General features: G+C 41.1%; 2 protein-coding genes across 4 annotated transcripts; one reads left to right on the top strand and one right to left on the bottom strand.

Annotated features, from left to right (window-relative positions):
* Positions 1–1,157: 1,157 nt before the first annotated feature.
* Positions 1,158–5,190, bottom strand: LOC133843407 (adenylyl cyclase X E-like). 2 transcript variants are annotated; one of them, XM_062276929.1, is made up of 12 exons: positions 5,049–5,189; positions 4,858–4,998; positions 4,643–4,802; positions 3,804–4,584; positions 3,646–3,746; positions 3,255–3,591; positions 2,737–3,199; positions 2,317–2,678; positions 2,155–2,249; positions 1,942–2,093; positions 1,734–1,875; positions 1,158–1,667 (listed from the first exon to the last, which is right to left on the bottom strand). In XM_062276929.1, the coding sequence occupies exons 1-12, from the start codon at positions 5,103–5,105 to the stop codon at positions 1,186–1,188; spliced, it is 3,273 nt and encodes a 1,090-aa protein (XP_062132913.1). In that variant the 5' UTR covers positions 5,106–5,189; the 3' UTR covers positions 1,158–1,185. The 2 variants fall into 2 exon arrangements, with proteins under 2 accessions (XP_062132913.1, XP_062132914.1); XM_062276930.1 differs by lacking the exons at positions 1,158–1,667; positions 1,734–1,875; positions 1,942–2,093; positions 2,155–2,249; positions 2,317–2,678 and having other exon boundaries at positions 2,812–3,095; positions 5,049–5,190.
* Positions 5,191–5,570: 380 nt separating this feature from the next.
* Positions 5,571–24,655, top strand: LOC133843410 (ataxin-2 homolog). Of its 2 annotated transcripts, XM_062276937.1 has the most exons (4): positions 5,571–5,807; positions 6,343–6,573; positions 22,856–23,221; positions 23,288–24,655. In XM_062276937.1, the coding sequence occupies exons 2-4, from the start codon at positions 6,513–6,515 to the stop codon at positions 24,160–24,162; spliced, it is 1,302 nt and encodes a 433-aa protein (XP_062132921.1). In that variant the 5' UTR covers positions 5,571–5,807; positions 6,343–6,512; the 3' UTR covers positions 24,163–24,655. The 2 variants fall into 2 exon arrangements, with proteins under 2 accessions (XP_062132921.1, XP_062132920.1); XM_062276936.1 differs by lacking the exons at positions 5,571–5,807; positions 6,343–6,573 and adding an exon at positions 16,395–18,349.
* Positions 24,656–24,672: the final 17 nt, after the last annotated feature.

Here is a 24,672-nt window from a genome sequence, read left to right as displayed (position 1 = left end):
TTCAGCAAAAGTTTTCTACGCCGGAAATTGCAAACTGCGGCTGTGGGCTGTCTGTCTGTCTAGCGCCTGCCGCAGACATATTTATTTATTCTTGCTCCGCACTTGAAACGCCAATAGCAGCTGATGTGGCAGCATAACGAAGTCTTGTAAATTCGCAAGCGGCAGCTGGCCACCAGCTTCATTTCGATGTGACGCTGAGGCGCTGATCTACACATCGTCATAATGAGATCGATCCTGTGGATGTTCATGATCCAATTCCAACTCGCAATGGTTTAACTTCTGTTCGTTCTGCTGTTCCAATTTAACATTGCTGCTGATGGATTTCGAACTCGACGTTATGAAGCTTCTGGTGCGGTTGATGGTCGGCAACCATCTCAAGCTCTAGTTTTTGTGTCGCGTTTGTCGCAACTATTTTTGTGATTGTTGCACGATCCCTCCACGATTTTCGTCTACCACGATTGCTGCGAATGTCGCCTTTTAATTCTGTCCAATCAGATGTGAGGTTTTGGAATTCAAGAACAATAGCAGCAAGGCATATTTGGCTGCATTTCTAGAACAATCAATCAAAGGATCTTGTACAGATTGTTGCCAAGAATTCAATTAGTGGTAGAATGAGTTTGAGGCTTAATCCAGTTCCCCAATAAAGGTTTTGTGGTGCAGTTTCTGCAATGCGCACTTTTTCCCATAGAACAATATCAAATATTACTTACTGAGGATCAGCGAAAGCTTTAATCTAAACATTCGAAGGAAGTCGAATGTCCTGTAAGCAATCAAGTTTCAAGGGCTTTACTGTATATAGAAGGTAGCGCATATCTCGGCGGTATCCTGACGGAACCTTGAGGCTTGTGTAAAACGAAGAAGAGGACATTTAAATTGTTCGTGTAGTTCTCGCGTTGTTTTGGAATTTGCTAACTTTACCTTTGGATTCTAAGATGACGACATGGTTTTTTGTGCAGATCGATCCTGGCGACACATGTTCTTTGAAAATACAAAGGATATGGCCAAACTATGACTGATTTTCATTTAGTTTGAATACTTTGCATGGGTGCCCCTAAATGTATGCAAAGCAAACGAATAGTTCAGATTACAGAGTACGTTTTTAATTCAAATTGAAATTCTCTGTTTTCATAAATCAAAATAAAAATATCGTTGTACACAAATTGACGCTGGTATTTTTTAATCAGATTAATTATGTACGTTCACTTGAAACGAGCTCTCGTCCTCTTCGATATACTGGAAATTATAATGGTCGTCGATGCCTACAAAATAGGTGGGCAAAATGCCACGCCCCTTAACAACGGTTAGGCCACGGAAATTACATTTGATACCACATTTTCGCAGAATAGTAGCCGTCTCATCCGTCACCTGAATCTGGCCAATGACTCCAGTAGAGTCCATGCGCGAAGCCATATTCACCGCATTGCCCCAAATATCATAGTGAACCTGCGAAGCACCCACGACGCCAGCCATAACCTCTCCACTTGAAATGCCAACTCTCATTTTGGCCGAGAATAGTTCGCGATCACATGGCAAATTCTTGTAATTGGAGTTGCACATATAAAGAGAACGAATTAAATCCAAAGCGAAGGCCGTTATCACAAAGACAACATCCTCTTTTTTGTGTCCATGCGTTTCGTAGAACTGCAAAGTGCGTCGGGCTCGCGCAACTGTCAAACGGAACATTCAAAACAGATAAATCGAATCTAGAATTATTAGAATATTTGACTACTTACCCTCCTGGGCGATAGAACTACGAGTACTTCTTCGTCCGCTTATAGTGGAGGAGAGACGTATGTCCAGACCACAAGCAGCCATGTAAGTGCAGCCTACAATTTTGATTTTTTCCACCAAGTAATCGTCCTTGTAATAACTTAACTAAAATACAAAATAGATATCGATAATTGTATATATTGTATAATAATAGTATACAATATGTCTTACCACATTATCAAATTCAGTTATGATCTCGTTAAGAACGCGTAAACTGGACAAATCCAATTGAAAATTCATTAGGGTGGCGAACATAACGCCAACCATGGCGTAATCTTCGTAGTACAACTCATGCTTGGCCAAGGATGACAGATAGATGTTGACTGAAAGCATGATTTGAAGAAGTATGAAATTAAAACTAAAGTAAAGATTTTGCGAACTCACCAACATGAGCAGGCAAAATGTTGTGTAATAGTACGGATATAGACTGATCGGCCAAACTACCCGCTTTTTGTTTTTTCTTTAGCTCTGCTCGCCATCTAAAAACCATATGCAATTGTAATAGTTAAGACATTATTTGAACAAAAACAATCAAATTCGACTCACTTGAAGTTCATCTTGTCATTAAACTCTGTCTGCCGTTCCATAAGGCACAGACTTAGGAAAGTGATTAGAATTAATATGCAATGCGAGTACTCAGCTAAAAAGAACGGATTCGTCGACAGGCTATGATGAACTATGTAATTGAACTGATAGAATATGAGCACCATATAGATGATGACCTCCAAGAGGGTAACCATCAATTTCATCACGAATGGAATACGTGAGAAGATCAAACTCATGCCCATGATCAGACAGATCATGTTGGTCAACACCCAAGGCTGAAAGCACATGTTCGGTTCCGGCTCATAGAGATAGAGTTTGCTCTCAATGTGCAGCATTTGAAATTCGTCCACATTACATTCCATCTAAATGGAGGCAAACTTTAAAGATATGTAAACCTTTACGATGCTTTCGACTACTCACCAGCATCACAGATATAATACCAAAGTACGTGGTTACGGTGAACATATAAATGGCCACACGTTTGATGAGACTGCGCTGAATGTTCTCTGCGATACGGAATATTAGGCAGCTGATTATGCTGTATGTGTGTCCACCTTCAGGATAGCGCCAGAAGCAAATCTTCTTATACCACGTTATAAAAAGGAGTATGGTAAAGCTTAGCATCGCTCCAGAGCTAACAAAAACATATGTTTCGGAGGTGGTACGTTGATAGACCAATTCGTTCACAATCAAACTGGTGCAAATGATCCAGGCCAGGAGGATGCTGAACTTGAGCATATAGTCGGGCTGGCGCAGAAAAGCATGCTCCATACGGGGATCTATAAAGTCGAGAAAATAAAATCGTATCGATGAAAAGGCGTTATCCGTGCTAGTGTCATCGTCTTTTCGACTATAACAAATTCGTTTCAACCAGGATCGAAAGCTAAGGAGAGCGAATGTGAATCAGTGCAACACGATCAAAACGTGATCAAAGTTACCCCATGGGTCCCACTGGCATTTGCTTGAATTCATTGTGCAATTCAACGGTATAGGTGCCCACACTCATATGGGACTTGGCGCTCATTTGCAGACTTAGGGAAATTGTTTCGACCTCATCACTTTCGTATTCACTGATTTCGTCAGTGGTTGTTGTGGCAGCTATGAGATAGGTCACTATTTTGTATTTCATCAGATAGGGATCTTCAGTAGCCGCAACGGTGCCTGGCAGAATAGTATACGAGTGATCCGTCATCGAATTGAGGGTTCGCCCACTCAGATGAATATGGCCGGGCATTCCAGTTGCTTCCAGACGATTGGCAATTGTTACATCTGTACCTATAGGATAATTCAATGAATTACTGAGTTTGAAAGCAGCATTTGTTTTCTCACCCCATATATCATACTGCAATTTGGCGGCCCCAAGAACACCAGCAAATAAGCTACCCGAATGAACACCCACGCGAATATCAATATCCAAATTTTGGGAGATGCTGCAAAGTCGATAAGCAGTAAGTGCGATAAGTGACATCTATCGATCCGTTACTAACCCCACTTGCTGTATTTGATTGATCATGCAGAGGCCCAGATCGACACAACATTTGGCGTGGTCAGGATCAGGAACCGTTAGACCGGCCACACAGTAATAGCAGTCGCCCAAGAACTTGATACGTTGCACTGTGAAATGCGAAGCGGCTTTGTCGAAACGTGCATACAGATTGTGTAAAAGTGTGACCAGATGCTTAACGGTTAGTGTTGTTGTCAGTTGCGTATAATTGACAATATCTGCATACAGTATGGACACATCGGGATGGGTTTGAATCGACATTATGCGATCGCGCGCCATGCTGACAATATGAACGTCGCGATGCTTTTCGGCCATTGCAATACGATTGCGAATATCGTCCTGAATGGGCTGAGCGATTTGCTGCGGCAAAATGCTGTGAAGAAATATCTTTTCCTGGGCACGTGCATTGCGCAGCGAGATATCTTCCATCACATACTGATGGCGATCAAGAAACGAGGAGCGAACAACAATTTCACGCGATATGCGAAAAAATACACCGAGCATATTCAGGGAAATGTGATGCGAAACTTCTGCCCACATTTTATTAAAGTTGCGGGGACTGGACAAATCATTCCTAAATAGCGCGGCTACGTAGTAGAAATAATAACAAACGTAAAGACATGACACTGTGCTGCCAAGGGCAAGAGGTGGTAAAATATGGGGTATGGGTAAAAACATATAGGTCGTTAGGATAATGTAAGTGTCGTAAAACGATCCTGTAACCCAATCATGTTTATGATAATGATACATATTAGTTATTATATCTGTGAAAAATAAAAATATACTGTTAAATAGAGCTGATAACAAAACCAGACAACACACCAATGATCACCAGAATTAGCACTGTAATCACTGACGTCACGTACATTATGCAAACGCGTCTGATCACCAGTTCCTCCTCAAAATTTATCCACATCACTGCTGTTATGAGGACAGATCCCAGCACGTATGCAAATACATCAATATAAATTAAATTCGTGTCCTATAAAATCAAATAAATGAACTGAATACAATAAAAATAAGTAAAAAAAACTCACTTTGCAAGTCGCCAATAAAAATAAGCTATGCACAAGGACTACAATCCAGTGCAGCAAAATATATACACCTGTATAGTAGCTGCGGAGCCGACTTTGGTACAAGTTATATTCATCTTCTACACCAATTTCCATGCACTTTTTCTAAGAATTTTTCAGTTAAGGAAACCTATTAGCAATAAAGTGTTAGGTACCTTTAAATAGCTTCCTTCCCAGCGACGCTCATTTGTGTAATCTAATTCGCACTGCATTTTTAAAAATAATAAAAAAACAATTGAAAAAAATATTACACCAGAAGTGACAACGTTAACAAAAACTTCGAAATGAATTTCGTTGCATGTTCCCTTTAAAAATTCAAACATTAATCTCCAATGTGGCCGCAACTTTAATTTTGAAATACAGTATTTTATAACTTTTATCATATACACAATGTGGTCACACTCAGCACAAAACCAACGCAATAATGCTCAATGCGCTGTAATCTCTGCATTGAGCATTTTTGCGTTAGCATTGCTAATAAAAAAGTAGAAAATGCCAGAATATAAAAGAATAATAAATGTAATAATAAATAACATCAAAAAATAAGTCACTACATTATTTGGTAACGAAAATAATTGGATAATTGAAATAAATATCGATTACGTATACAAGATTTTTGGAAAATATCGATTTATCGATAGGTCTTAAAGATGTTTTCCACCTCTAGTTGTTTTTAGAGTATTTCTCGGAGAAATTAAAACAGCATTTCAATAAATGACGAAAAAATAAGTTAACGAGTATTGCATGAAAGTGATAAACAAAGATCTCACAAAAACGGTTCTGCAAAATTCGCTACATCTGGTTGCTCAACAAAAAGCAGGAACGAAGCATAACAGAAAACAGCTGTATAGTGGAGCTGTATATATTCAACGAACACAAACTTAATGCGAGGCGTCTCAATACAAGCATAAAAGGTAAAAGAAGCAACTCTCAAAGTACAGCGAGGCTGCTTGGCCAAAGAAACAATATGGCATTTTGGGTAAATCCGTTTTTGGTTCGCTGCCGCAGCTGCTGCTGCTGCTGTACTTGGTCATTGCCAAATTTCGGCAGCGATGTCGGATGCTGCAGTTGTTGTTGTTGTTGCTGTTGCTGTTGCTGCTGTGGTCTTCAAACCTGTCCCAACTGCATCGTGTTTGCGGCCCTCCACCCCCAGGCTCCTCACCACCATCACGATGCTGCAGCGATGCGACGATGGAAACTGAAAACTGTTTGCCAGCCAGCAGGATTTCGCCTTACTTGTTTTGAGTCTCAGTCTCAGTCAGTTTCAGCGGCAGCAGCAGCGTCACTCTTTGTTCACTTTTGCGTTCCATTTACATACATCTCTCTGTATGTGTTCTTGCATATGGTGTCATATATGTGTATATATTAATATATGTTATTTTTGTTGTTGTTGTTGTTGTACGTACATATATCCAGTTTATGCCTTGGTCAATTTCTTTGCATTTGCAGTGTGAAACTCATGCGGTGCAGATCGAGACGACAACTCAGTCCACATTCTCGTCCACGTTCATAGCTCTCTAACGACAACAAGAAGTCCACGCGCTGTAAAACATCCCAAGTGATCAAATACAACGCACACACCAACTGACATTCACACACAGGCGGAGACTGATCAAAACATGGAGACGGCGTTGGACGTGCTATCCCGTGCTGCCACGATGGTGCAGAACAATGCCAGTGGTAAGTTTCCACATTTACTCAATTAGAAAAGTAATCCCTAAAACATCACTCTCTTTCCCTTACTCTCGTTCTCTATCTCTCTCTTTCTCTGCTGCCAACTATTGTCGCCCCATTAAGCAATTCCGCCTAACAATTTGAGGTTGTTATAGTTTTGACACAGGCAGCGACATCGTCTGCAAGATCGGTTCTTGTCATGTTGTTGGCTTTTTTTTGACAAACTTGGCACTCTTTTTTTAATGGCTTTCACCTTTGCGCCGGCGCACAAATACACAACTCGAAAGTATTTCAACAATGTTGTCACTTGTCTCTGTCTGCATAAACATACACACATACTCGTACAATGTACATTAAAGTACAATATTTTTGGCAGTTACTGTGCTAAAGTGTCACATTTGTAAGCAGCAGACATGTTCAACTTCATGACCGATTTTCTTTGAGTAATATAATTACATAAAATGTGTAAAAATATGGTCGCAATGTATGTTTCATAAACAACTTAACTCCTTTAATTTATATTTGTTGGTACATTTTTAAAAATGCTGAACCTCATTGTACTCTTTGGTACTAAATGTACATACATAATTTTGTCTGTAGAGTTGTTGTCAATACAGTAGTTTATTAAAGCTTGCAAGTGCCATGCGAGTGTCGCCCCCTCACACCATTCGAGTATTCGCATCTCGCATGATTCATGCTGTTTGGCATTCTCCGCTCCACTCGTGAAATGCATACGCCGCATATGCATTGCACTCTACTTCGGGTCTCCAAAAAAGATCTGCTGTCTCTTCCTTGCACGACTCTCTCACACACACACACACACCAACACACATTCATGCAGCCAGTCATGCTCACTTGTTTGCACACACAACCACACACACACAAACATACACAGTGACACGCACAGTTTTTGTTGGCGGTATCACGAGCAGCAGCAGCGCGCACTGAAAATGTTTTATTTTCAGTTTCAGCACAAAACGAACAAAACATTCCAATAAAATGAGTTTGCTGCGCATTCCGATTCCGATTTTCATAAATGTGTCAAATGCCGCATTTTTGACGACGTCCACGATGGCGACGATGTTGTTGTTGTTGTTGTTGTTGTTGCTTTTGTTGCCCCTTGGCGCGCGGGCGTTATCAATAGTTCGAAGCTGACGTTGGCGTCGAAGTCAGCGGCGCTGTCGCTGCGACATGCACGAATTGTGGATGGTCAATGTATTTATTATGAGCTTATGCACATGTATAGCTAAATACTTATACAAGTGTGTGTGTGTGTGAGTATTTGCATATTGCATTTTGCGGCTAGTGACAAAACGCGTGACATGCCAAAGAAATGCAAAAAGAATATATCTAACGGATTGCCTTTTAAACACATGAGCAGAGCTAGTATGTAAAGCATGTACTAAGCATGTGCACACATACATACATACATTTTATACAACATCTTGTTAATTGCTCAATTTCATGCATTTCGCATTTAAACTCATTCGCAGTTTTAATCGCTGTTGCTTTCGCAGTCGCAGACGCAGCGTCGCTTACTGCTTGCCGCTGATAAAAAGCGCATGGATTGCAGCTTCCCCTAGGGAAATATGATTGTATGTGTGTGTGTGTGTAAATAAACTGTTGGAATGTGCTGTGATAAACCATTTGGTGGGCAGCCACCCATCTCCACCCCGCACTCTTCTCTTTGCCCACCAAGTGGCTTATTTATGTTTGTTTACTTTTGTCGCTGCCCATTTGAGATGTCTTTATCAACATTGGCATACAATATGCATAAATAAATGCCGATATGCCATACATACATACATACATACATACATTTGACAAATTCTTGAGCGCAAAACATACATACATACATACAAATATATATACAATACATATGCGTTCAGCTGTCAACACAGCGAGGAATTTTATTTATTAAATATACTCGCCAACACTCACACACACACACACATACATACTTATGTATGTACATATGTTTGGCAATAACAATTTTCAAGAAAATATGCGAATTTTTCAAAACGATTTCAGATTGAGTAATGTGCGCGATTTGTGCGCGTTTTTTGCGCGCGTTTTTAAACGCACCCAAAATAAACCTTTGTCACATGTCAGCAGTTCATTCGACTGTCTGCTGCTGCTGTTTGTATATGTGTGTGTGTGTGTGTGTGTGTGTGTGTGTGTGTGTGTGTGTGTGTGTGTGTGTGTGTGTCTAAAGGAGTGTGTGTGAGTGTTTGCGTGTGTGTCATGTCTGCTGTGTCTATGCCTCTTCTTATGCTGCCACTGGTCATATTAATGTGTTAAGCAAGCCCTTTGCCTTTTTATACCCTTCCTCACTGAGGTACTATCATTTTGTGCAGCATTTTGTCAAGTGTACAAGAAAACTTTTTTGTCGTACGAGGAGTATAAGATTCGTCTCGAGATCTAACTGTTTACTTCAGTAGCTCTGGAATGAGGTTTTGATTTGCTCAAGACAGTTATATAATCAGTTCAATCATTTATAATCTGCACTTTACTTTGGACATAATAATATAAACCAATAATCGTGTAGTGTACTTTTGCTTAAGATTAGTTGGAAACTATCTAGAAAATTTACATAACTTTGAAATTTATTAGTTTCATGAAATCAGAACTGTATTTGAACTCGGATTTAAAATGTTCATCCAATGTACTTGCATACAATTTGTACTCTAAAAAAACTTAAATTGAAGCAATTAAAAAACTTCCTATAGCATGGATACAGTGATATTATGAGAGCTAAGATTCATTTTAGGATTCTTTTTTACAAATTCTTACAACAGAAAAATGATTCCAAAATCAATCAATTAAAGTGCCAATCAAGAGCTATACGATTCAGAATTATTCAATATAAAAAATGTTTGGGTACCACTATATGTCATACCCATTCATATCTTATATGAAAATATTTCTGCTATGTGTGTGCATTAGAAATATTGTAGTACTAGTACTTTAAATATGTTTTACTTTTATTAATCAAGTAAAATGTTTTATACAACGCAACAATCCGAAGATCTTTAGTCTTTTGTCTTATACACATTGTAGAGTTCTATCCATAAGTCTTACGACTTTGTTGTTTGTCGCTGCATTTTAGGGTATTTCAATTTCATTGTGTCCACGATAGTTGTTCTTGTCATGATTTCTTGTTGGTGTTGTTGTTGTTGTTGTTGTTGTGTGTGTTGTGTTCGTCACATTCAGTTTGATTGATCAGCCAAAATGTAAATGCAAAATGTCGTTAACCTGGCCATGATTAATGGAATTTGTCATAATCGAAATCATCATCGCACGCCAGTTCAGTCCAAGCACAACTACAAACACAACACACAAGACAGAGCACGCATTGCCCCATTGTCGTGTCTTGTGGGCTATGCAACAAGTCGACGAAGAAAAGCGGGCCCCATAGAGACCCGTTAATTAAGCTAACCCAACTCTTTTTAGCCACTAGGCAGCTGCTGCTGCTCTTGCTGCTGCTGATGCTGCCAGCCCATAATTAATAAACGAATACTTAGTTGATATAACACAATTGTGTGTGCTGGAACACTACAACAACAACGAGAGGGGGGAGGGGGAAAAAGAAACTAAAAATGAAAGAAAAATTGTGGCAATTTGGAGCTGGGAGCGAGCGAGCGAGCGCTCACCAGGCACAGCTGGATAACGTCAGCTCATCAGGTAATTTACATGGCCTTTCAATTCTCCATCTCCATCCAGTTGTGTCCAGTTGCTCGACGAGCTGCCTCTTTGGCCAAACAGTGCCAAACACTCTCTTCCTTTTACTAGCAAACGGTGCGCATAATTGCCGTGAATCTCGACCAGAAGAAAGAAACTCGTTTCGTTTCGTTTCTCTGCTCTCCTCTCCTCTCGGCCCATTTCCATTCCCTGTGCAACACACACACAGCACAGTTGACCGCTGCCTCATGGCTCTGCCCCAAAACTCAACTCGCAAGCTCTACAACTTTAACTCTGACTCTAGGCCTCTGCCTTTCTTTTTGCTATTTTATTTATTTATTTCAACATCAACATTTGACTATTTGCCTTTTGCCAAATCGATGGAAAATTGCGCGCGCGCCATTTTTCCAAGCAACACAACTCAAATGGAACATTGTGAGCTGCAAAGTCAACCTTTCAACCATATATATATATACTATATAGTATTTGTATTTGTGTGTGATTCACATTTGATATTTTTTTGGGCGAATTTCTTATTGAATTTTTCTCACGCTTGATTTAACACCGGATGATATTTTATAATGACAACTATATTTATGTTATTGTTATTCAGCTATTGCCAGTGTATGTTCTTCATGTCGACTGTTTGCTGCTGCTGTTGATCTTGTTGTTATTGTTTTTGTTACCGTTGTTGTTGTTGTTATTGTTGCTTTTGGCCAATAGGCAAACAGGTTTCCAAACAGCGCGCGCACGCTCGACTTTTATTTAAATTTTGAACTGGTTTCTGCTGATTTGTGTGCTTTGCCGCTCTGCGTGTATTACATATGCCACTCTGCCTTTTATATATGTATGTGTATGTATGTATGAGAGGTGTATATATTTAGATACATATACCCACTTAATATCCATCTAGTATCTTATTGAATTTCACAAAATATAAATTGTCTAACGCCGCCGTTTGTCTGTTGTCTGTTGTCTTGTCTGTCATCTTGTTCTGGAAATTGACCGCTATCTTCCATCTCTATATGTATGTTGATTTGTCATCTACGTTTTTTTATTGAATTATGAATGTGGAGGAAATCTTATTGACTTGCCATTAACACTTCCGTGCCCAAAACCAAAACCACGATTACTTGACCCAATTCATATTGACATTTGCTACCGCTTTTGCTCATTTAGAGCTCTCACATTTCTGCACTGATTTCTAAACAAAACAACGAAATAAAAAAAGAATGAAAAGTGCACACAATAATATTTGCAATTAGCCAAGCATTTTCCGGGTTGTCCGAATTCAAACTTAAGAATGGCGTAATATTGCATTGTTGTTGTTGGCACATTATAATGAACTAGATCGAGTTGCAATACCCTTGATTCGCATACAGAATCACTTTTTTGAAGTTTTATTTTTATTCTTCTTCATTTCGTATTTATATCTTGCAAATTGATAAAACGAGAATAGAATATTTGAATTGTCTGTCGATATGTGAGATTAACAGAACAAGAGTCTTTATAGGAATGTCGGAATTCTGTACACAGATCAAATGGCTTATCTAATTTCGATGACACATCTTATTTGCATTTAAATCCAGCGCAATTTTAAAGCTCATGACTAACAAGAGCAAGTATTATGCCATAGTCCTGTTATATGCACATCATTTAATTGTTGATTCACAACATATTCAGAAGTTGTTTGAGAATAAATTTGCAGATTAAAGTTAATGGGGGATTCAACTTAAATTTATATGGAATTCTACTTTTAATACATTTAAGTATTGTGCTAGTTTTTATTATTAGAACTTTTATATTTAAACGTAAATATAGTATGGCAAATTAATCAATTTATTTAAGGAACATAATATAATGTTTTGATTTTTCATCATTAAAATCAAATAAGAAAACTTTAGTGTGCTCGACTGTGAGATACCCGCTACACATTTTTAATAAAAGCAAGACTGTACTTTATTATTCTTGAAACATACCAAATTGATATACTGCAAAAATACAAATATAAACCAAGGCTATATTTCTTATATTGACATAGAACTACATTTAATATATACCATAGAGTATATAGATTCGAGTGTGCTCGACTGCGAAATACCCGCTTTGAGTAAAAGAAAGATAGTGCCGTATTATTTCTAAAACATACCAAATTGATATACCGCAAAAATACAAATATATACCAAGGCAATATTTGGTATATTGATATAGAACTACATTTAATATATACCATAGAGCATAAAATATACCACATTGTTCGCCAAAGCAACTAAGACCTGTAGTACGAAGACGTTTTTTTCCATACTAAAGTATTTTCTAAATAACTTCAACAATTTATATCTTTCGCAACCCAATTCGGGAATCATAAATACTGTAGTTGTTATTGTATGTACCAAAATTCGCGATTGTAGCTTCAAAATTGCTCTGGTTATTACATTTTTGTCAATCTTTAATAGTTTTTGAGATTTTGATGTTCATACGGACGGACAGACAGATCGTCTCGACTGATCAAGAATATACATATATACAGTATGAGTCGGAGATGCCTCCATACATTTTATGCAGGCACAAAGTTACACTACCGATCTATCCTAAAGGTAGCGGGTGTAATACAAATGAAAAGCCAAAGTTTTAACTATATTCAAACATATTACTAAATAAATAAACAAAAAAAAAACTCATGGCTATTTACATTGTCATAATTAAAATAATAATAGCTTGCGCCCTAATTCATATGCTATGTAGTAGGAATGCTAATCAATAAATAAATACTATGAGTAATCGTAACATAATGAAGCGCAGAATGTGAATGCCATTCGATGATTATCCTTAAATTAAGGGAAGAGGGGCGGAAGAGGAGTTTGAGCATTCTCTGTTGTTTTTTATGCGCCGCTTTGGTCTACTCAATGCTTTGGGTTGCTGTAATTTACTATTGTTGCCTTTGTTGTTGTTGCTATTACTGTTGTTGTTGTTGCTTTTGTTGGCATGATTGCCATTCGATTGACCTCGTTGCGCATGCGTGCGCATGTTTCACGCTATACTAAAAATTTTCGCATATACAAAAACAAAACAACAACAACTAAATGAAGACGAAGACGAGGAAGAAGCAGAAGGAGATAGAGATAGACAGAGACAGAGGCGAAAAAAAAAACTCGTGCCGTTGATGAGTAAGCAGCAATTGGACGACGAGTCTCTTTGGCTTGACTGCGTATCGTAGGTTTTTTGTTGATTGTCTGCCTGTCTGTCTGTCTGTTTGTCCGTCTGTCAGTCAGTCAATTCGTCACTAATTCAGTTCTGATTTTTGTTTAATTTTGCAACAGCAAAGCTTTGCACATTTGAAACGCGAATTGTGCAAAAATATTCAAGTATCAATTTGAGATACATATGGAAAAGATCAATAGATCGATAAATCCAGAAAGAGATCGAGGCGAGAGATTGCCATTGCGATTGCGATTACGATTACGATTGCCCCAATAATGTGCGATTGCGATTGTGCGCGACAAGCAACAACAGCTGAGTTGTGAGTTGTTGTCGAGTGTGAAGCAGCAGCAGAAGCTGGCTGCAATTGTTGCTCTCTGAGTAAGCGCGACTTCGATTGCTGCAGCTACTGTTGTCGTTGTTGTTGTTGTTGTCGTTGTTGTTGCTGGTGATGTAGCTGGTAGTGTTGGCGCTGGGACAACAGTAGTAGTTGTACTACAAATCGGGCGTAAAATTTCATGGGCCTGCTATTGAATTAAAAACGAGTTTGTTTCATGTTGTTATTTGTTGTTGCTGTTGCTTTCTGGCGCTGTTGCTGTTACTGTTGTTGCTACTTATGGTTGCAGTAATGGCCGTCGCTGTACGGAGAGCCAGCGCCAAGCCCCAACACAACAACGTGCCACAGCAATAACAACAACGACAGCAAGAAGAAGAGAAACACAACTAGCAGGCAACAGTCACTTTTTAGTTGTGTTGCTTTTGTTGTCGTTGCCGTTGTCGTTGTCGTTATTGTTGTGGTTGTACTCTCGACCTATTGTTTGTTTCATTTTGTTGTCATTTTCGCAAGCGAGTTTGCAGCCAATACAAATGCAAATACACACACACACATACAGTCATATGCATGTACTTATGTATGCATGCTTGTAGGTGATTACCTAGTCGGAACTTAGGGCTTTTTGGTGCCAAAAAAAAAAAAAAAATACCAACTGATTCATACAGGAAAATATTACGAATAAATCACCCAAATGCGACAGCTCAGTTTACAATTATGATTTCAAATACAAAACATACAACACAGTCACGATTTTGTTGGTATTAATTTCAGTTGACAAATTTTTCGAATTACGATAATAAAAATATATGGAAAGTATTCCAAAAATTTTTATTTTCCAGTAATGAACGAATTACAGATAAGCACACAATTAGCATGCAATTAAAAATACCCCCGGGAGAATTAAGCTATTTGTTATCGACTTGGTTTAGCTTAAGCACAATATAGAAATAGCATTCTTTGTCGTAGAATTTATTATATTGAATAAAAAATTCATTATAAAACAAGTAAGAAAGTTACAGTCATGTGTGCTCGACTGTGAGATACCCGCTACCCATTTTTAATAAAGGCAAAATATTGCGGTATCATTTTCAAAATATACCGAAAATACTAAGAATAGACCAAATGGTATATTTGGTATGTCGATATAGCACACCCTTTAAAATATACCATAGACGGTAAAATATACTAGATTGTCAGCCAACGCAACTAAGACCCCTAGTAAGCAGGCGTTTTTGCCCAAACAAAAGTATTTCTTTAATAACTTCCACAATTTTTATCGGATCGCAACCAATCATATGTATTACAGTATTTATGGTATATACCAAAATTCGCAACTCTAGCTTTAAAATTGGGCTTGTTATTCGATTTTTTTGATTTGCGGGGGCGGAAGTGGGCGTGGCAAAAATTTGAAACAAACTTGATCTGCGTGCAAACATAACAAATGCTGTCGAAAAAAAATTATAGCTCTATCTCTTATAGTCTCTGAGATCCAGTGTTTCATACGGACGGACGGACAGACGGACATGGCTATATCGTCTCGGCTGTTGACGCTGATCTAGAATATATATACTTTAAAGGGTCGGAGATGCCTCCTTCTACCTGTTACATACATTTCCTGCCGGCACAAAGTTATAATACCCTTCTACCCTATGGGTAGCGGGTATAAAAACAATTCTCTAAGAGCCGCTTGAAAGCTCAATTCCCACTGGGATATGCGTCCAAGTTTGTGTGTGTGTATGTTAAAGTAATAATGAGCTTCATGCAATGACCGGGCCCAAAATCGCCCACGCGATGTGCTGGAGCAGCATCGTCCAACCTCTGGCTCTGCCTTCAATTTCAACTTTAACTTCAACTTCGGCCCAACCCAACGCCAACGCCAAATTCAACGTCAACTGCAGCAGCGACAGCGACAGTCAAAACCCAAAAAAAAAGTGCAGCAGAGGAGAGCCCTCGACAACAACAACGACAACAACAACAACAGAACGAATGTGGGTAATTTTCAATTGCTTGGCATTTCGTTACCCTTTTTGGTTAATTTACTGCACGTGCTGGGTAAAAGGAAGTGGAAGTGGAGACTGGGTAGGGAGTGAGGGAGGAGAAGGGCAGGCAACCATCCTGCTGGGTCTCAAGATAAGCTGCGCCAATCGCTTTGCGCTTTCTTGTTGCTGTTTGCAATTACAAAATCACCAAAACTAACCGAAATCCAAAGAAAGCAGCGAACGCGACAGACAATAACTGCAAACAAAAAAAAAAAACCGTCAACAACCAAAACGGAAATTGGTAAGAGAAGAAATATAAAAAAAAAAAACCAACAGCAACAGGCCAAAGCAACAACAACAACAGCAATGGCAACAAAAGCAATACGAGTGCCAACTGTCGCAAGTGCAAATGGCTTTTAAGGCCAGAAGTCTACACGGGACGCGTCGCGAGCGGAGAGAGTGTGTTGCCGGTGAGAGGAGAGGAGATGGAGACTGGTGGCTGGTGACTGGAGCGGAGAGAGAGACGACGCGTCGTCGTCAAAGCCACAGATTGCAAAAAAGCAAAAGCAGAAACAAATACAAAGGCAAAACAAAAGCAACAGCAAAAGCAAAATAAAAGAACACGATAACAACAACAACAACAACGTTGTCCCGTAGGCAACTTTTAGCGAGCGAGCGCGAATTGAGCGGCGACGACGACGACGGCAACAACGACTACGCGACGACGAAGCTTTGGGAGCCCCGAGCCCCAAAAGCACGCAGTCTTCAAGTTGGCGATCAGTTCAAGTTTGTCCGTCGAGCCACACAGAGCTGAGCGCGCGACACAACAGAGACGAAAGCAAAGCAAAGCAGAGCCAAAGCGCTTGCGAGTACAGTACAAAGGCGAAAAGCAGAAGTAGAAGAAGCAGCATTAAGCAGACGTATAAGAACAAGAAGAAGCAAGAGCAGCCGCGCAGACAATAAACGAAGTTATAGAGTTTTGTGTTGCTGTTCGTTTGTGTTGTTATTGTAGTAGTGTTGTGTGTTGCAGTAGTTGAAATACAAAAAAGAAGTAGCAAACACAGTTAAAGCTAAAAAGTCAAAGAATCAGAAACTGAATCGCTGTCGCGTATTCGTATTCGTATCGTTACCTGAAAGCTGAAAGCGAAACTGGCGCTCAAGTTCAGCGAGCGAATCGACGTCGCTGCCGCTGTCGACGTTGTCGTTGTCGCTGCCGTTTGCCGCGCTGTCGCCGCCGTTGTCTCTGTCGATTTCTATGCAAATTATTACTCAGAAACATATATAAAAAGCGTGCTATTTTTATTTCGCTAAATGTCGACTTGAAGCGCCGCCGCCGTCGTCGTCGTCGTCGTTATTGTTGCTGCTGCAGTGGCAGAAACTGTGACGGGAACGGAGATTGGAACGGGAACACCGCCGCAACAGGGAACGCGGGGATTGTAACCCGAGACTCGCGCTAAGTTGAGTTGACTTGAGTCGAGTCGCTCTCCTCGACAAACACAGATTGTATCTGAATCTATAGTGCTAGTGTCTATATGTGTGTGTGAGTGTATCTGGCGCAAAAAGTAATCATAAACTAAGCGAAAACGTGAAATGGAAAAAGTAAGCAGCGCTAAAAGTCACTCATAAAAAAAGAGAAGCAAACACAAAAAAAACCAAACAAAACAAAAGAAAAAAGAAGAAAAAAAAAACGGCCGTCGCCGTCGATCGACAATCGACAGACAAACAACAAACGTCACTCGTCAACGATATCAGCTCGTGTTGTCGTTTCCCCCCCAACTCCACCTCTGCCGACTCTGCAGCTCCATCAACGCGATTGTGATTTGTAACTGTGACTGAACGAAGGATTAGCAATAGTAATCGATATCCTCTGAGCACGAACTTGACTTGAGTGCAAATAAATCGATTTATATCGATAGACGAATAATTATTACTATGGATTATCTGTGCATACTGAATGCCTTCGAGCAGAATTGTTATCGCATCAGGGAAATCGAGCGATTGGCCACCGCTGTCGCCTCCGTCTCCCAGCATCCCGCATCGTCATCGTCGTCATCATCATCGGCCAGCAGTAGTGGCCTCTCCTCCTCCATCTCTGCCTCATCATCGTCGGCAGCATCCTCAACCGCAAGCTCGCCCACATCGGCAACAGTTGCTGCCGCTGCCGCTGTGGCTGCTGCTGCTGCTGCACCATCATCGTCGACGTCGCGCCACTTTCCGGCTTCTTTTGCTCACGCAGCAGCGCTGGCGGCAACGCAACAGCAACTGCAACATCGTCTTGCAGCGGCTGCCTATCAGCAACAGACGGGACAGACGGCCGAGTTTCCTGTCCAATCGCCACTCTTTTATCAGCAACAGCAGCAACAACTTCAACAGCAGCTGCTGCCTGGAGCTGCGCATCAGCAGCAGCAACAGCATCAAGCGGGAATCGTGGCTTCATCTCAACTGCAGCCAAACTCGAACTCCAATATGGCCAACAGTTTGCTGTGGCAGCCTTGGCGGGACTTGCAACAAGCAGCGGCCATGCATCATCAGCTCTTCAAGCAGCAGCAACAACAACAACAACAACAACAGCAGCAGCAATTGCACAAAGGTTCGTGTTTAATGAGGGCTGACGGGGGGGAAAATGCAATGAAAATTGCATGAAAAAGCTAACTTGACCTCGATGCACAAGTTTTTGGTAAAAATGACAATTTGTCACATACTGCGATAATCGCGGCAAACAAGACTTTCTGTTGAAAGACGAAACAAACGAGGGAGCCAGAGAAGTGTTTGAAACGAATATTAAAGCACGAACTTAAAGAATAGTCGCAAAAAGTCGTTGACTCTCAGCAGTTGGACACGTGAAGTGATTGTTGATAAATATTGGATTGATGTTGAAGTTCAACAGGGATTGGGATGGACACAGTTGAGTCAAGCAGGCAATTGAGCATTGTAATAATAAGTCAGAATACGTGCCTTTTTCATAGAATCAACTTGCAGATAAGAGAGACACACTCCAATTGCATGGGAGTCAAACAAATGTAGCTCAGAGTGCAACTACTGTTTTGCTAGTTGCCACCCAGATTGGGTCAAAGTATCGTTGTATCGTTGGCTGAGCAGTTGATGACGCCACGTGTCGCTGCCGTGCTTCTGGTGTGTGTATGAGTGTGTGTGTGTGTGTATTACTTACGTAAAATGCCAACAGTTGACGTCGCCAAGTGACCCACTTCATTTGTCCATTAGCCATTAGCGTGAAATTACCAATTGGTAATGAAATTGGCCATACTTTTAACACAATCTCAAAACTCCCTTTACATTCAATTGGCTTCGATCTGCTTCCGCCGGCGTCATTAAGTCGTCGTCGTCAACGTTTCTGTCGCTGTTGCTTTTGCTGTCGCCATGCACTCTTTGTACTTAATTGCTCACATTGCACAAATCACACAAATGCTTTCAATTACATGGCACAGGCGCCGGCAACAACGACGACGATGATGGCGATGACGTTGACGTTGGAGACGAGACTGCGGCGACGTCGTCGTCGTGAAACGAACGCCTGGACAAATAGAGAATGAGCTGAGCCAAGCAAACTATCAAATACGATCCAACTGTTGCGGCTGCTGTGCTCAGCTTTTGGTTCAGCTTGAGTCGGCTTTGCTTCTATTTCACTTTTTATACCAGGTATCTTTAGGGGTAAAAGGGTGTATTAAGTGGCTTATAAAGTAAGCAACCAAAGGATTGAAAGCTTTCAAATTAATCATTTCTGTGGGAGCTTTCTTTAGCTGTCTGTTCATATATGAGTTTAAGTCTGTTAAATTTTAACAGATCCAACTTGAGAATAAATTGTTATTCAGATCCAAATTCCCACTTTTTATCAAGTTGTATTCTATGTTCACAAATGGTTAAATATTCAATGTAAAAGTTGCACTTCAAATTGCGACTCAATTGATAGTCAATTTTAGATGTATCTTAAAACTTGGATCTCTGCTATTTTAAAGGCGAAAACTATATAACTTAGGGAATTATGCTGTTAGCTAGCTTTAAAACTTTTCTAAGTACAATATTATTTATTTATTATATTGTATTAAAGGCTAAATTGAATTATACAGTAAAGAGAGTGCTGGAGCTTATCAAATATAAAATTTAGTTCTTATTAGAAAACTTTACATTATCATTATGTTTTTCTCTGAATGAGTTCGATAGCGATTGGGAGCCAAACTATTATTATTTAAACAAATTATTAAGGATGAAATATACAATATTTCACGTCAAAAAGCGACTCAATTAATCTTCTTGATATCCCTAAAAAATCAGTTTAAAATTGTGCCATAAACTTGAAGCTTATACGCGAAAAGTTCTTGCAGCAGCAGCATCAGCAACATGGGGGAGAAAATGATTGTTTATTTGTTTAGCTGGCGAGTGCAAAACTCGCTGGTGGCACACTTGTTTATTATTTCATTTAATGTACCGAGTACCTCGAGAGTCGAGCACACTCGACTGTAGTTTGCTTACTTGTTCTTTAGCGTGTTGCTGTCGGTTTATTTTTTCTTTTTGTTTAATTTGTTGACATATTAAAACCAGATTTGCAATCAACTCGGGCATAAGCATGACTCACAAGCCGGCGCAAAAAATAATACATACAAAAGAAAATAATAATAATAAGAAACGCCTGCGACGACGCCAGAGACGATGAAAATAATAAATACACAAGCTAGCTAGAGCAACAAAAGCAATAGCAATAGCAAATGCAAAAGCAGCAACAACAATAATAATAACTTGTTTGCATAAGCAACAAATGTGTGTGTGTGTGTTATTGTTGTTTGTTGTGCAAGTTGACTAAGTCGAGCGATCGACTGATCGACGACAGCGACTCTCGCTTAGTTCTTGACTTAGCTTTGGCTGCTGCTGCTGTTGCTGCTGCTGGTTGTTGTTTGGGTGATTAAGCAAGAGTTTTGCAAAGCAAAAAAACACACACAGAAAACAGAAAAGATGAGAGGCCTCTTGTCATTATCACGCACTTCCCCCCATTTCTTCCAATTAGCTGCAGAGGCAGAATTGATTTAGCTGCGTCTTCTGTTTGATTAAAGATCACGTTGCGACCAAACCGACAAAAAGCGACAAGCAAACAAACAAACAGCAGTAACAACAGCAGCAGCAGCAGCAGCAGATTCAACATAAATAAATAAATAAATAATACAGAAGAAGATGGGCAGCAGCAGCAGCAGAGAAGAAAGCAACTGGCAGCGGTGATCTTCAGTTACTCCCTCTCCAACTTTACTCTCGACTCTCGACCGGAAATGTGCAATAAAATTTGAATGTTTCTTTATTATTATCATCATCCCCATCATCATCCGCTGCAGCTACAGCAACAACAACAACAACAACAGGCCAGTCCCATTACTGTTATTGTTGTTGTGGTTCGGTTGTGTTGTCGTCCGTCCAATTTCATGTTTTGCTTTCGGTTGCAACTGCGCGTCCACTCCACTTCACTCCATCTCGATCTTCACTCCACTCCACTCTGGTGGAGGCTGCAACCAGTTTGTGGCTTCTCTCGTGACGCAGGCGCACAATATAATAAATTGCAGCCCGCGGTGACGTTGCCAAAAACAGGACAACGATAACTGGTTCCTCCGCCACAATCGCAATCGCAGTCGAAGTCGCTGTCTCAGTCGCAGCCGCAGCCGCCTCCACCAACTCGAAGTCGAACTCCAAACGGGCAAAACAGCAAGTCCAACTAACTCAACGCAGCTCGCATTTCCTTCACTGCTTCATTCATTCATTCATTCATGCGTTCGCCTCGCGATGCCTTGGCGGCCAAGGGGAGTTCTCTGGATCAAACGCTTTGCTCTCTGCTCGAAATGTGCAGAAGTCGCTTGACTGGTTTGCCTCTTGCCTGTTCCCTGTTCCCTGTTGTTTGCCCCTTTCAATTGGGCACCTCGGCACAGCTCCAAGTCCAAGTCATTCTCAGCTTTTATTTTTAGCTTTGTTTTTCGTGTGTTGTTGTTTCCTGGGGCGCAGCAAAACAAAAAAAAAAAAAAATCGAATGATTAAACTAAACTAAACCATACAAACTGCACACTGCACTGCACTGTACGTAAATTGGAGTAGGGCGAGTGTCTTGGGTAGAGTATTCACAATCATTTTGAGTTGTGTCTCTGTATGTGTGTGTGTGTGTGTGTGCGACTCCATGTGGTCGTCAACGTAGTCGCTGCCCACGCCAGCAGCAGCGCCTTTGCGTCTTCTTCCCACGCCAAAAACTCAACTCAACTGAAGTCGCTGCGCGATATCCATTGAGATTTGAGATGCCGGGCACGTTTTGTCCAGATTCGCGCTAAGCGTTTTGCTCAGTGTAAACACTGCACACACACACACACACACATGCACGCAGTCAGCGGCACACATTGACAAATTCACATGATCGTAGAAAAACTAGTTTTCTTAACCAATTTTTATTGTGACTCCGAGTTTCGATTGTGTGTTTTTGTTTTGTGGCGACAGCGGTGTCTTCGTTGCTGTTGCCGTTGCTGTTGCTTTTTCGTTGGGCTTTTATGCATAATTTTCTTGTTGTTGTTGTTGGTGGTGGTGTTGTGTGCCCACCTCCTGACCGGGTCTTGAGTCTGTCGCCGTCTCTCACAAAAGTAAAAAAAAAATAAGCTTCATTCGCTCTTTGAGCGGAAATTCATTGAAAAACGAAAGACTTAGGCAACAAACTTGAACGTGACTGCGACGTCGACTTCAACTGCGACGGCGAGTGTCACACTGCCCCTCCCTCTCGCTCCGCCCCTCGCCTGTCGTACCCAACTGAACTCCAGGTGATTCATGCCGCCCACTTCGCGTTTGCGCTTTGCTCATAATCGATATGGAAAAAATATATTCAAGACAGCCACAAAAACAGAGAAAAAAAAAACGAGTCGAGAGGATTAGTGGTGGAGCCATGAGTCCCACAAAACCACAAACATAATCAAATTTATGGTTTTAATTGAAATGCGATTTGTTGTTTTGTTGCTGCCTTTGTGCGTTTGCCTCTTCGATTCGATCCAAAAAAAAAAAAAAAAAAAAAAAATACTTATAAATATCAAACTAATTCGAAAACACAAAAAACTTGTTTCAATCATTACAGAAACGCGCCTGACGTCAAAAGAGCTGCCAACCACCAAGTGGCGTCGTGAGCGTCGTCAACGTGCCGCCGCCGTCGAGTATCAAGTTCACGATGCAGGCCAAACAGAGCGGGAACGAGAGCGGGAGAGGGAACGGGACAGGGACTCTTCCGATATGGACAGCCCGATTGACATGTCTGTGACGTCCAGCACGGTGAAGCATCAGCGTGCCTCACCGCCGCCGCCGTATCGCGAACCCCTGGCGGGTGCGAGTAGCCAATGCTATGCGGCGAGTCGTCCCAGCGTCATAACCCAGGCGCCGCCCAAGCGAGAGCCTCTCGAGCCGCTGCATGCGCATTCGCATCGCGAGCAGGAAAATCGCAGCACGGGTAAGAAAAGAGCTCAACTAGCCGCAGTCGCAGTTTGTTAATAGACGCCACACCTTTTGTTTGCAGAGTCGGATCCTATTTGCGACATCGATGAGCATTTTCGGCGCTCCCTGGGACCGGACTATGCGGCGCTACTGAAGTCGCCAACACCCAGTTCGCCCACACCGTCGCCGCAACCACAGCCACAACAACATCAACAACAACAACAGGCAGCAGCACAACAACAACAATCACAGTCGATGTCGGTGACGGTGACGGGCAATGGAACACCCATGCAACAGCAGCAGCAACAGCAGGCGCAGCAGATCTCGCCACATGGTGGATATCGTCATCAGCCAGCAATTTACCAGCAACAACATCACTCGCCATTGTCACTGCCGCTGCCGTTGTCGTTGCCATTGCCGCTGCCTTTGCCGCTGACCAAGCTGGGCTTGCCCACCGTGCACTCACCCACCGCATTGCATTCGGCACCAGTGTCGCCGCAGCAACATGAACTGCCGCCACCGCAGGAGGAGCCGCTATCGTTGTCGCCGTCACCAGTTCGTGCAGCATCCGCTTCGCCCCCGTCTCCGCCACCGCCGGCGCAGCCAGCAGCGCAGCCGCCGACGTCGGGCGGTGCCGGTCAAATCTTGGATATGCCGATACCGAAACGTGAACGCGCCCTGGACACACCGCATCATACTCCTCCCAGATATAATACGCCACCGCCAGCCTATGGCAGCGTGCTGGCGTCGACGCCAACGCCGCCCACAATGCCAGCGATTATACGCGTGAAAGCCGAACCGGGATTGGCAGCTGCATCATCGACGCATACGCCTCCCGCCTCACCCACCTCTTCCACGAACATTTCGATATTCACGAAGCCCGAAGCATCCGTTGATGACCACTTTGCCAAGGCGCTGGGCGACACTTGGAAAAAGTTGCAGGGCCACAAGGAGTAAGATAAGCGGACGTGGTGATTAGGCGACTTTGTTGTGGCGCACGAAGATGAACAACTCAAAAGCTGTTTTTATTAATTTTTTTTAATTTCAAACTACACAATTTATGTTTAAAGATCTCATTACAATGTGAAAATTCTTCAAATGCGAGTGTATTACAAGTTTCTTATAATGATTTTACTATTTGCTTATGATTATGGATGTGGAAAAAGCGTATACGTACAAGTGACAAAATTGGTATTCTTAATGCATAGTTGCATAGATAGACTAATCCTTAACATATATTTATATGTAAAAATATATATATTTACCTACATATATTCATAATATTTCATAATTCTAAATTATGAACTTATTGTTAGCTTATGATTACCCAAATGAATCCTATACAAATTAAATTTATCGAGTGACAAATACACAGACTCTCTAATAATATATGCACTCTATTACCACCTAAGCGCAAAATCAACAATAAAAACATATTGAAAATTTAAAATTGCTCATTTCGTTTTT

The sequence above is a fragment of the Drosophila sulfurigaster genome, chromosome 3 (genome assembly GCF_023558435.1).
Source record: "Drosophila sulfurigaster albostrigata strain 15112-1811.04 chromosome 3, ASM2355843v2, whole genome shotgun sequence".
Classification (NCBI taxonomy): Eukaryota; Metazoa; Arthropoda; class Insecta; order Diptera; family Drosophilidae; genus Drosophila; species Drosophila sulfurigaster.
Note: the sequence above shows the minus strand (reverse complement) of the source record. Positions and strands in the feature narration are given on the sequence as shown.